This window comes from Mus pahari, chromosome X (genome assembly GCF_900095145.1).
Source record: "Mus pahari chromosome X, PAHARI_EIJ_v1.1, whole genome shotgun sequence".
NCBI lineage: Eukaryota > Metazoa > Chordata > Mammalia > Rodentia > Muridae > Mus > Mus pahari.
Genome location: NC_034613.1, coordinates 143293794 through 143307989, shown reverse-complemented (window position 1 = coordinate 143307989; position 14196 = coordinate 143293794). Strand labels below are relative to the sequence as shown.

Below are 14196 nucleotides of genomic sequence, written 5' to 3'. Positions count from 1 at the left end.
TATATGTGTGTGTGTCTGTGTGTATATCAAAATGTGTTCTTTCTTCTCCCCTATTCATAAAACAATATGCTAATCTCAAAGGAATATATCCCCTCCTTTTCCCTTTTCACCACAAATTCATAGATTCCTTTGTTATGTTCCTTTCAAAGAACATTCTTATTAAATATTGCATTTTAGTCTTATTCATGGGATTATGTCACAAATCATGACATAATACTGAATGCATGTATTGTATCATTTTAGAAGCCTTATAGGATAGTTTTAGTACTTCATTCATGTCTCTAATCATTAGTACATTAGTATACAGCTTCTAGAGGGTAGCAGCTGCATTCTTTGTTCTAGGGCAAAGATTCTCAGCCTTTATTCTGCAATTCTTTAATACAGTTCCTCATGTTATGGTGACCCCCAACCATAAGATTACTTTCTTTGCTACGTCAGAACTGAAATTTTGCTACTGTTATGAAACTTAATGAAAATATTTTGGGAGATACAGGTGTGCTAAAGAGGTTGTGACTCATAGGTTGAGAACTTCTCTTGTGGGGATATCTCAGAACTGAGCCCTTTTGTCCATCCTTGCATTAGAAAAGAAAAGAACATGTATTAATGAATTTGGAGAGACTTCTACAGTGAGTAATGAGAATTTAAGTAAAATTTCTTACTTGGGAAGAATAGGTCAGGAGTATGTCTATAATGGCTTCTAGAACTGTTCACAGAAAATTGGCTTCCTTTGCTATCAGAGGAAAATGAACATAATACCTCATCTTTCCTTGTCTGCTTATTTCCCGCTATTCACTATCACATATACATTTCCCATTCGGGATATTATTTATGTTCACCATAAAATACTTTCATCTTAGTCCTTGACTTAAGGAAAACTAAGAATCCTATATATAAGACTCTATAAATGTTCTTTTAATTAGACCAAATTACAGAGAAGTATAGTGTAATGTGCACTAAGACCTGAATGTGCTGTGTTCCCTAAGTCCTGGGGACCCATTAGTCAAATGTGAGCACTTGTAAACACGAAGTGCACTGTGGTTTGGAGGCAGCAGTACTAGTTGTTAGAAGAGAAGAGTACATATCAGGAAATCTGGCTTCTATTTTTAGATCTCCCGCTGACACAGAAAACCTGTTTCCCAACAGTACAGTGGTGGTGACCTTCTCACACTCAGAGAAATGGTGCATGATGCCTAAGGAGAGAACAGGTCTCCATTTGTGGAAGCCACAGAGGAATAGAAGAAGGAAATAAGAGCTTGGATGCTGTTCATTGGCAGACATGGTGCTTTCTGATTTCTTTTGACAGCTAAATAGAAAGTGGTATGCCTAGCAGTACAATGGTCTTAAACAAAATTTAGGTCTTCTAGCTTCCAACCCTGGCTCTGAGACAGCCTCCCAAAGAGTGATAATCTCTATTTTGAGAGTTTTACATTAAAAGGAAAAATTTCAGTCATATTGTTATTGGCTATGCTGTGTTTGGTTGATATCCTAAGATCCCTGTTTGTTTCTGATGTGAAACTAAAGAAGACTGGATCTTGGGCAGGGGGGAGAGAAGTTAAAGTGGGAAGGTGGGAGGAGTGGAGGGAGGTGAAACTGTGGTCTGGATGTAATATATGAGAGAAAGATTTTAAAAATGTGAAACCATGACACTCCTTCAGATATAAAATCAATACATGTTGAAAAGTATTTAACTTGTCAATCAATTAGGAAACCAGAGAGACAACACAGCCAGTTTAAGAAATTTTCAAGGAACATACACAGACCAAGAATACTGAAATGTACGTGGAAAGGAAGGAAAGACTTACCTCTCCCACAGTGGGAGAAAGAAGTTACTTGAGCTTTAACAGAACAGAATTTGCATGCCCAAAAGATAGTTTGCATTACTGCCAGTTTTATATTTACATAGTTGTACAGTAATTCCCGTGGAATTCAGATCAGATAATACCAAAGGATGTATTATACAAAAAAAAATGTGAAATAGTTCACTGAAAGGATTTTTTTCCCCTTGACATTCATGACTCTTAGATTTCATAATATAAAACCCACAAGGAGTGATTGGGTGTTTTTCTACAGTTTATACCATTTGAAAACCCAGGTCATTCCTGGAACACTGAGTAGAGGTGAGAGAAAGGGAAATACAAAGTAAAGAAAACAACTGATGAAGGAAAAGCCCATTGGAGATTAGACACATCCAGAGTGATAGTATAACAAGAGAAAATCTCAAGTTGGTGAGGAATATCCTGCAACAGCAGAAGTGGAGAGCTAGAAATTGAACTTGGGAAAGTCCCCAAGCCAAGCACTCACTTCACCACTAATCTCTGCCGATTAACTTCCCAGTGAATTACCCTTTGAGGATGAAAAGATAAATACAGCTCCTGGTCTTTTTTTTTTTCACACAGAGGTTCATATTTTTGGTGAATACATATATTATAAAGTGCCTACTGTATGATCAAAGCTATATTGAGTACACAGCAGAACATACCAATGAGTCAGACACAAGCCATGACATGTATAGAGTGTGCTACACAAACTTCAACAAATATTAAAAATATTAGAGAATAACATGACATGGGAAAAGTTATAGGATTTTGGAAAGGCCAAGAAATATGATATTTAGATTGAATGACAAAAAATTATTAAGAAAATGTTATTGGATTTCAAAGTGAGTGCAGCAAACATGGAAGCAAATGAGTCTATGTTCATGGGCCATTTCCATGAATTATTATTATAACCAAAAGGACAGCATAATTTCATAACAAATTATTAATATCAAAAATCTATGTTTTAATTTGTTAGGTAGTATCAAGTTGATGAACTTGCTATTCATTTTGCAAGAGAGTGAAGGATTCAATTAACAAGACAAAGTCATATTTAATTGTATTTGTGTAACTTTCTAAAATGAAAGGAAATGTCATTTGTGCTCATGAGAAATTCTCAGGGTCCCCTTATTTCTACATTGATTTAAAATGGCATTTCAAATTGTCTTCTTCTAAGGGCAAACAGATCTTTATTTATTATCTAAAGCAATGCCAAGACAGAAAGAACCTTATGTTTTTTCAGCACTACTCTGTCAGATGACATTTTATTATGACACAAATAGCAATATATGTAGATCTACAAATTGCTTTAAGCATAAAGTTTCCATTTTGCTTCTAAGACTTTAAAAATAAGAAAAAGTCCTTGTACAACCAAAGTACTCTAAATCTCCCCTAACATTAACACCCACTTTATGATCACTATGATCTTGCAACAAGCAAAAAGACAGCAGATTACTTGTTTGAAAAACATCCCTTGGAAATGCTTGGTTCAGAGCATGGATTTTGTTTCAGCTGACAATTCTTACAAAATGGTTCAAGAGATTTCCTGCAAATTGTTTTTGACTCATCAGCAATGCTTGGATTTCTCCTATTTAGCACCACATCTCACCAACTAATTATAAATGAGAACAAGAAGATCAAATGTAATGACATATAATGGGCACTCATAACTACTTGATGTGATGAGGGACTGGAGGTGTTTAAGAATAAAATACATCAATTTCAACAAATGTCTGCCAATTTGATTTGCAATTTACTTTCATAATGAACAAACAAAAATGTGAGGTTTAGAATGCTGCTCTGTTTTTCTAATAGTTATTTTTATTGAAAGTAATTTTTCTGATATAATATATTCTGATCATCAGCCCCAATTCCTCTCAGATCCTACTCACTCCTTTATCCACCCAGTCCACCCCTTTCCCATTTTCTCTCTCTTTAGAAAACAGTCAAGCAGATGAATAAACAAATATACACACACATGCATGCATGCATGCGCATATACCATAAAAACACAAAATCAGAAACCATAATATACAAGTAAAAGACTATTAAGACAAAAATTGCTCAAACAAAGCAAAATGGGACAAAAATCTGCACAAAATTTCATTGTGTGCATTTTGTTTTCGTCATTTATGCTGGACATTGGGCTTATCCTTAAGTGTGGTTTATAAACCCAGTGGAACTCTGTTTTGGAAAACTAATTTCCCTTGACAAACAGATGTCAGTTGTAGATAGCTTCTTGGTTAGGGATGGGAGTTCATGTTCATTTTCCCCTCTCAGCACTGAGACCCTGTCTGGCTTGAACATATGCTGGCTCTACAAATGTTTTCATGGTCTGCATAAATTCATATGTGCATAAGTTCTGTTGTATCTGGAAGATGCTTTTTTTCTTGGTGTCATCCATATCCTTCTCCCTATTACAATGTTTCTGCTTTCTGGTCTGCCTAGCTTTCTGAGCCCCGAGAAATGGTATACCAACTTGTTTTTAACTTCAAGTTATATAGGAATTTTCAGATTTATAAATCTTTTTAAAAATAGGTCAAACATTGTAATGAGAAAGTTATATTCCTGAGAAATATTTTAATTATAGCACTGGTATTTGGAGAAGCAGAAGACTATTCTAGCTGATTTTATTATCATATAGCACATGATTCTTGAATATCCCTTTCACTCACTTTGCTATATTTACCTCAATTTTTATAATATAATAGTTATCAACTGAGAGAGAATGTGTCTGGGATGAATATTAGCAATTAATGGGGCAAATTTATACTAGGAGTTCTGGTGCCTAATGGATAGAGAGGAGGGATGCTGGTAAACATTTTACAGTGATGCTGAAAACTCCTCACAACCAAGAATTATTGTGATCCACATGCCAGTGTTGCCAATATATTACTAAAAATAAATGTAGCAATCATTTCAAAATCATGATAGCTTCAGGAATTCTCCAGACACAATGATGACACACAATTCTAGGAGCAAGAAAGTTATGAAGAGTGGTAGATTCTTGTAAGGAAATGCTGTAAAGTTGGAAAATATCTGAGTTTCCAGATAAAAGAGAGAAAAAAAGAAAAGATTGGCAACATTTTAGTAAATATTAACATTAAATGTTGCTAAATTGTGGCCTAAAGATTTCAGTTTACTCAACATTAAAATTATTGGGGGGGGGGACAGAAGATTAGAGAGATAGCTCAGCCATTAAGAAAACATATTGCTTTGGCAGAGGAACCAGGGTTCAATTCCTAGAACCAACATGGTGCCTCACAACTGTCCATAACTGGAGTTCTAGGGGATCTAATGTCCATTTCTGACCTCTGAAGTAACCAGGCATACAAGCAAAATACTCATATACATAAAAATAAAATAATTGATTTGAGTGACATACTTCCTGAATAGATACATTAATCCTACTGTAAAGAGAGTTTCTGTCATCAGTTTGGTCAATGGGTGGTAATAATCAGCGCAAGCACTGAAAGTAAAACAAACTACAGCTATCATACCTCAATCTGCTTTTGATAAATATGACTTAAGGTCTGTCTACATTTCTTTCAAGACAGTTTATCCTTGATACTCCTGGCTATTATCTTTATTAAAAGTATTCACCACAAAGTCAGGCATGGTGAATCATGCTTGAAAATTAAAGGCAAAGACAGAAGGTTCATTGTCTTTTGGGGCTACATTGGGATATGTATTAATACTAAATAAACAATGACTCAAAACCAAAACAACAAAATAGTGATCAGCCAACATAAAATGGTCGAAATCATCCTATTCTTCTTCTGTAAGCAGTCGCAAAATCCATACAATGTTAGCAATTTGCCAATATTTTTAAATTTTCTGAGATAGAGCAAAGACATTTGCCTATCTGTCCATGGACTATAACTTTGTACAGGATCTATTGGTAGCCAGTGGTGGGAAGAAAGTATAGATGCCACCATTTCATTCTTGATGTAGAAAATACAATTTATGAGGTAATTTATTGCACTACATGGAAATTTCTTCATTTCTATCAATAGAGCTGGTCCTAAACTAATGGTTTACCAACTAATCAGGATATGGGAATCAATAATTTACTAGCTCCATTACCTCTGAATAATTTGTCCTTCCTGAAACTATGGATAGAATATCCAATGGTATACAGTTAATTCATGGTAAATTTTCAATTAAGTTATTGTAATTGCTTAGATTATATTAATGATGATGATGATATCTGCAATTTTACTTTCTTTCAAATTATGTGCTTTAAATATCTCCTCACCAGTGGTTGTCACTATGACAAACTATTTCCCCTTGAAGTCTTATCTTCTAAGACTTCCTTTCTCTTGAACATCAACACACCATGCAACATAAAAAACAAAAATCAAAAAAAACCACAACACAACAAAACAAAACAAAACAAAAACATCATAAGAAATAATCTTTCGAGGCCAGCCTGGTCTACAAATTGAGTTCCTGGACAGCCAGGGCTACACAGAGAAACCCTGTCTTGAAAAACCAAAAAAAAAAAAAAGAGAGAGAGAGAGAAAGAAATAGATGCCCAGATATCAAAGTTCTATCTCTTACCTCTACATCTTTGTAATTCATCCATAATTTAGTTTATTCTAAAGCCAGTGGACATATGTCCTAATTGGCCTCTATCCTAGTGATGAGAAGGTACATAAATACTAACATTCAATCCATAATTTCTTTGGGTTGAAGGATTTTCTTTTTAAATTTGCCTTTAATAGTTATCCTACTACATGCCAATATATTTGCATGTTAATCTAGTAATCTGATTAGACATTTTGATGGTCAAGAACGTGTTCTTAGCCATGATCACCAGTAAAATAACTATACTTTTTACATGTAGGAAAAAAACTATTAACATCTCTGATAGATTTGTTGAGTTGGATGAGAATTGGACAGAAAACAGAATATAATATGTAGGCGTTCTGATCACTCTCCTCTCCCAAATTCTTCCCTTTCTTGTCCCCATTCTCACATCTTAAATCTCTCTTTCCCTCCTTTTCTTCCCACTCTCACTCCTTCTTTACTATTTTCTCTTATTCCTAAGAGTTTCATCATTCTTTCCCCAACTCACTTGACCGTGGGAATCCGAATGGCTATTATTAATACTGTTGGAATATTGTTTTCCTACTGCTGTACCTGGGATGCCATTGCATTTATTTATGCCTCCATTGATTTATGCCAGCAATGTTTTTGTATTTTCCAGTGTACAAACATCTCTCCTATTCAGTTGACATATACACAGCAGCTTTAATTTCTTAAATTTTATTGAAGATGGAATTTTGTTAGTGGGGTATTACTGTGTGTGTGTGGGGGGGTGCAAGCATATATGTGTGTGTAGTTCAGAGAACAGCCTAGGATGTCATTCCTTACATACTTTTCTCCTTTCTCTTGATTCAGATTCTCCTCGTGACCTGGTACCTCACCAGGTAGCCTAGACTAATTGGGAAAAAAGCTGCCAGGGATTCATCCATCTCTGCCTCCCATCTTAGTATTGCTGGGATCATAAGCTCTCTCTGTACATGCTGTTTTCTATATTGAAAATTGTTCATTGAAATATACTGATGTGTGTTTCATATACTTTGTTATTCTTATACATGTTATTATAAAGTTCAACAGGCTCATGTGCTTTTAGACATAAATTTGTGCTAACTATAGAGATGATGAGCCAGTCAATATATAAAACGTGAACTAAGACCTGCATTTAATCATTCTGTTTTGTTTACAGTTGTGGTAATGATAGTTTTGAGATAAATGTTGTTTCAAAGAGGATGTTGAATAGAATCAGTTCAGTGGTGGTAAATGCCATGATTCAGACTATTGTAGAGGAGTTAGAGAGATAGCTAATCAGTTCAAGCACTTGATACTCTTGCAGAGGACGTGACTTTGGGTCCTGGCATTCACATCAGGTAGCTCACAGCTACCTGTAATGTCAACTGCAGGAGATACAAGCTCTCTTCTGTCATCACATGCACAACCCCCATAAACACGTACACATGAATAAAGGTGAATTAAAAATTTAAAGAATATTTGTTGAAAGAAAGACTAATATTCAGTTTGTAATTTTTCTATCTTCTTGGTGAAATGACCCTTTTATGAACATATGCCACATTCTCTTCAAATATCCCTGTATTATTCATAATTACATTAAATAATCTTATTTGTATAAACTTATATGTATAGTATACTGTGTATTTGCATTTACCACAGCTTTCTAAGCTAATAAGAAGCATTACATAATTTAAAATATCTATGTTTTATTCTATTTAAAAGTAAGTATCAAGAAAGAATCTTGTATGACACCAAGACAATTAGTCATTAATAATTAGTTTTGTCACAGATATTTTCCAACATCACTTTTAGGTGAAAGATTACTTGCAAGAACAGAGCAGTCTTTGAATTCCAAAATGGAAATGTCATGTTTTTTGCTGCTGTCACAAATAGACAAGTGTGGCATTTTCATTTTGCATTTTATTTCTTGTAAATTATTTAACATGTCTTCAAGTATCACAATTGCCTTGGTGTAAGTCCCTTGTATGGAAGTGGAATATTAAATATATGTAGTTGCTGCAAATAGAAGTTAAATTTCCTTTGGAAAAAGATGTTTACCTAACAGAATATCATTGCTGCTGGCTCACAGGTCCACCTCAGTACTTAAGTGAGACTTTCTTCCCAAGTGATTCTAGGTTGTGTCAAGTAGACAGTTAAAAATTAACCACCACAGTGAACTGCCTTTATCCCTTAGTCTTCCTCATCTGTAAAATGGACGACAGAATAATACCTACTCACTGTGGAATGGCATACAGTGCTCACTAGCACACAGTGAGCTGTCAGTGTTTTAGTTCTTACTACACATATATTTTAATCCCTTGCTTTTACAATAACTCATTTTACTCAAGCTGTATCCATAAATGTGAATTCCCTTCAAATGAAATGCTCAGGACTGAATTGGTCAGATGTTAATGATCAACAAATGTATGGATGGTGTCTCCCTGATGGTCATCTGATTCTTAAATATTTACAACTGTAGACTTAAGACCTACAAAGAAAGTTTCAAAATTTATCTTTAAAAAAACTGCCCACAGTCATCTATAGGATAAAACACAGAGACCCCAATGGAGGAGCTAGAGAAATTACCCAAGAAGCTGAAGGGGTCTGCAAACCTATAGGTGGAAAAACAATATGAACTAATCAGTACCCCCAGAGCTCATGTCTCTAGCTGCATATGTAGCAGAAGATGGCCTAGTCAGCCATCATTAGGAAGAGAGGCCCCTTGGTCTTGCAAACTTTATATGCCCCATACAGGGGAACACCAGGGCCAAGAAGTGGAAGTGAGTGGGCAGGGGAGCAGGCCCGGGGGAGGGTATAGGGGACATTTGGGATAGCCTTTGAAGTGTAAATGAAGAAAATATCTAATAAAATAATTTTTTTAAAAACTGTGCCAGCCAACTAACCAGAAAGGACTCAAGTTTCCTCAGAGCATTAACATCTGTGGTTATTAAAACTCTTTAGCACCTGTACAAAAAAAAAAAAAAGAAAAAAAGAAAAAAGGAAAAAGAAAAGAAAAGAAAAGAAAAAGAAAAAAAGAAAAAGAAAAAAAAGAAAAAGAAATGTAAAGAATTTACTAGAGCAGATTTTAAAAAGACTCTTGTGAGGATTAAGGCAAGCAATGTGGGGGTGCATGTTCATGCAAATAGGCACACATGCATGTGTGTATGTATCTTAAGGACAGAGGACAAGCTCAGATGTTCCTCAAGTGCCATCTACTTTTGTTGAGGCAGGGTCTCTCACTGGCACACAACTCACAATGTATGTTTGAGGTAGTTGGCCAGGGGTTTCCAGTGGTCTGCATATCTCCATTTCATTGGTGCTGGGGTTACAAGCATGTGCCCATACAACTAGCTTTTTAAAAATTGCGGTTTCTGGGGATTGAACTTGAGTCCTTGGACTTATAGGAAAAAACATTGCTATGTCACCAACACTTTAAACTTGATAATGTTAATGTGCTTAGAATTTAGTAGCTTAAATGTATTTTAGATTCCAAAAATATGCCCCACATTGTCACTAAGCATGAAAGACAAAAAAAAATTTCAATATGACACAACATTATGCATGTTTCCTAGCTAATTGTATAGATTGGACAAATAGATGATATGTAACACATTGACAACAAAAATATAAAGTTTCAAGTTTCTTCTTTAACATGTTATAACAGTATAAAAAATGTTATAAAGTGAGTTTGAGAAACATTTTGAAATGGCTTTACTTTTTTTTAACATTCCTATCCTCTTACCACTTATTTTCAGTTTTGCTTTATAAAAATTCATAAAATTTATCCGATAAACCAATTTAAAATGATGCATTTCTTTGTGGAGAGAGGGAAAAAGTAAACATAGAAATTTTCATGACTTACCTCTATGTTGTCTAGTTTACTTCTTCCTAGCAGAAAATAGATTTGTGATAGAACTGTATAACCAAGAAAGAGAAATCTTTTTCCTAGGAGCCTTTGATGGAGGTCCAGTGCCAAGCTCCTTCATTCAGAGCTTCCTGGCTGGTTGTGTACATAGCCAAACGGGCTGTTACTTGACAGAACTGAGAAGAAATTGTCATGCACAAATGAATGCATCTCTGGATTCTGTTGAATCCAATGAGATGGAGTGCAACAGGGTTTTCCTATCTCAGAAAGCATTCAGGGAAATGTCCATGGAGACACTAAACATACTCCACAGGAAGAACACGAAAACAAAACATGAAGCAGGGGATCATCAGACAGTGATTTTCCTGTTGACAAAAGTCAACAAGAGTAATATCTGTCTAGTCCTGCCTCTCCGAAGAGATGAGTAAATTCTTATTTTGATCAAAGTACACTGAAAATGTGGCAATCTTTGCTTTACATCTAATTTACTCTGGCAACAATATCAATATTAAGTGACATTTCTGTCAGTGCTTATATCTGAATCTTAGTTGGTTTAGTTTGTTTTGTATTTTTGTACACTGTGTGTGTGTGTGTTTGTCCAAGCATCATAATATATACAGAAGCAAAGGAGTAAATTCAGAGGCATTATAAGAATCGACGTAGAACATGTATTTAAAGAGAAATCATCGAGGTCCATCTGGAACCCCAAATTCAGCCCTATGTTGATCCAATGATCCACATTTGCTCATCAGCATAATAATATTTAGGAGTGCCTAAAATATTGATGATCTAAGGATTAAAGCAAAACAGTCAACCAAATGGCCAGTTGAAAAAAAAAACTTCTGCTGATGAATTCTGCTCAATGATTTGAGCTTATATTTTCCAAACTCAAAACTCTTTGGAGGTAAGTTATCATTGCCTAATTGCCATTATTCAAAATACTAGTGGGAAGTTATCATGCACTTCTGGGTTAATTTTTTTCTTTGCAGTCTCATCATCATTTTCATTTTGTTTACATCTCTAACCACAGATGTTGATGGAGCTGTAATGTTGCTTCAATGTCTATTGCAATATTTTTATTGCATTCTGCAGGTCCTCCAGTAAACGTTACTTGCAATATTTTTATCAACAGTTTTGGATCGGTCACAGAAACCACCATGGTAAGTGCTACAGTGCCACTGGCAAGAGAAAAACGTGACTCAATTATGCCATGAACACAACCTGTCAAATTTTCTATTGTTCAAATTACAGGGCCTCCTGTAAATGTTACCTGCAACATATTTATCAACAGCTTTGGGTCAATAGCAGAAACTACAATGGTGAGTGGGACTGAGCATTGAAGCCATCGTGTGAAGGAATGGGATATGGGATAACAGCACTATTGCGTATTTATGTGACATTAACTGAGTGCCAAACTATAATGTCACCATCCTCTAAAAACAGACATATCTATATCTTCATTTCAAAAAGTCATTCATTAAGGAGCTACAACTTAAAATCCAATGATTTTAACCTATTACCCCAGAGAAATTTTGTAAACATAGTTTTTGTTAGGTTTGTCAGAATGAGCATCGATAGATAAAGTGTATATTTAGGAGTATTAAAATATGTACTTCTCCGATGTTTCATAAGTATGTATTTTTTAAGTTTGACACATGATTGTCATTGTCAGTCTTTTACTTATTGCAAAAGCTGGGACAACATCAAGCCTGTCCATTGCATGTTTATGATACCACAAAAAGGAGAGATTCAGAATAGTACAAGTACACACACCCATGTTCATATGTGTACACATACTTTCCTTGGCAATAGAGGATAATATCAAGTTCACAGAAATTACACAAAATATTAACAGATTTGAAAAATATAAACATAATAAAATACACATTAAAGATACGTAGTGCAAAAATTTTCCACCTATTTGAAGTAGGTTGTACAATGTCCTAAGATGGCTTATCAATAAAATGGCCATGTTGCAAATGACCCAGACCATTAGATCATTGGCTAAACCACACATAGCAGTAGATTATAGTATAGAGCTTACATCTAGGGTGAAATTCTTCCTTGGATTCTGTTTGGTTTATTCAAAGATCTTGGTTGCTTGCTCCTAATTTACATGGTTATTAAATCATAGAGCAACATTATTGGATGAGACCAAAATGAAATCATAGTTGAATTTGACTGAGTATTATACTAACAGAATCCTACAAAGTCTCAAGAGGTGAAAAATGAACATACAATGTCACCAAGAAATAAAAGGTTTTTTAGTGGATTTTCTTTTCTAGGCTTCTAAGCTCATGTTTAGTGAATTACTGTACTTTTTGATGTTTTTGATACTAAGAAGAATTAATTTAGTCTACTTGTCAGCTTTATTGGCAAAACTTAAAATATAATGTGTATCTGTTGCCCATTTTGACATCACTCTGAAGTAGTATCCTCCAGAAGTAAGATTTTTAGCAAGATGTGTAGTACATTACGAATTTTACCTAAATAAGCTATTCCTGATAGGATTATAAGAAACACAAAACAAAACATGAACAGAAAAACACAACTCTGGGTTTGACAAACAGTTTCTGTCACTCCTCTTGCTTTACCTTTAAAAGAGGGACACTGTTTCCAGTAGCCCACTGTCACCAGCTTTACACGATGGCATTCAATGACCACATTTGCACGACCTAATGCTGATTGCATTAATTAGACTCCTAAGTTGCCTTGATTAAATCTCCCCATTGCATTTTTACTCTCAATCAAAAATGTAAATATGCACCTTTTCCATGTTCATTAATACAAAAAGCTAAACATTTAAGGCGATGAAACTGGAAGGTATGGCTACTCAATTTTCCTCAGTCTTTAAGACTTACAGAGCTGTTCAGTAATTGGGCTGCTTAGGTGCTTCCTGGACACTTAGTAAGTGTCCTTTGTCATGTTTCCAATGGGGAAAAAAAGGAAACTGTTGCTCAAAGGTAACATCAGCAGCCTGTTTATCTGCTGTGTAAGGCAGATCAAACTGCATGTTTCAAAGAGTGTTGCATAGTGTGCTTCTTTTATTTCACTTATTAGCTTTTGATGTAATGACAAACTTCTTTTGGTTTTGAAAAACACACATACATGTTGTTTTCTAATGGCTTTGATATGAAACTTAAAAAAATTACCAAAAAATCATGTTTATGTTCAAGAAGAAAATCTCATGTCACCTAGGGTGAGAACTGGCAAACGCTTCCTATAAAGAGACAGACTTTAGACTTTGGGAGCCAGATGGTTTCTCTCATGCCTACTCAACTCTGCCCTTTGGGCATGAAAACAGGCATAGTAATAGTGATCAGATGAATATGAGTGCACTCCAATAAAACTTGACTTGCAAAAATAGACTGGGTCAAACATGCCAACCACAGATCTAAGGCATTCATAGTTAAATATATGATATATTGATAATAGTGTGAAAAAATATTGTAAAAATGTCCTGGCTTCCAAGAGGACTAAGCTTGCCTGGGTATCCACCTGATTCAACTTGTCTTAATTGAGCCAGGCTACGAAGTAGCACAAACTCAATGGTTTATAAACAGCAGAATTGATTTCTCCTGTCTTGGAGGCTGTAAGCCAAAGACTAAGGTGCCAACAGCACGACAGGGTTGGTAAGCGAATTATTAAGATTAGAGACTGCTGGGATTTGTGTGTGTGTGTGTGTGTGTGTGTGTGTGTGTGTGTGTGTGTCCCCATTCTAGAAAGTTCTCATGCTATTCCTTCATAATTGAATACTATCTTGCTGGGAGGCAGAATTTTAAAACTAAGATTTAAGAGGTTATAAATATTTACCTTAATACATGCACACATGTTGTCAGTCATAGCCCAACCTTACTTCCCCAAATCTCAAGGATTCTACAATTAATAAATTTGCTGATACTTCCCCAAAATTTGACTCACAAAACTTGTTCAAAAATTAAACAGAACTTCACCTAATTT

At 35.1% G+C, this 14196-nt stretch overlaps 1 protein-coding gene across 1 annotated transcript in view; it reads left to right on the top strand.

The window, feature by feature from the left end:
- The window catches only part of Glra2 (glycine receptor alpha 2), a 148317-nt gene that overhangs the window by 24585 nt on the left and 109536 nt on the right, over positions 1-14196 (top strand). Inside the window, exon 3 of the mRNA XM_029534584.1 lies at positions 11329-11396. Within this exon, the coding sequence (XP_029390444.1) occupies positions 11329-11396 (68 nt within the window). The remainder of the gene's footprint in view (positions 1-11328; positions 11397-14196) is intronic.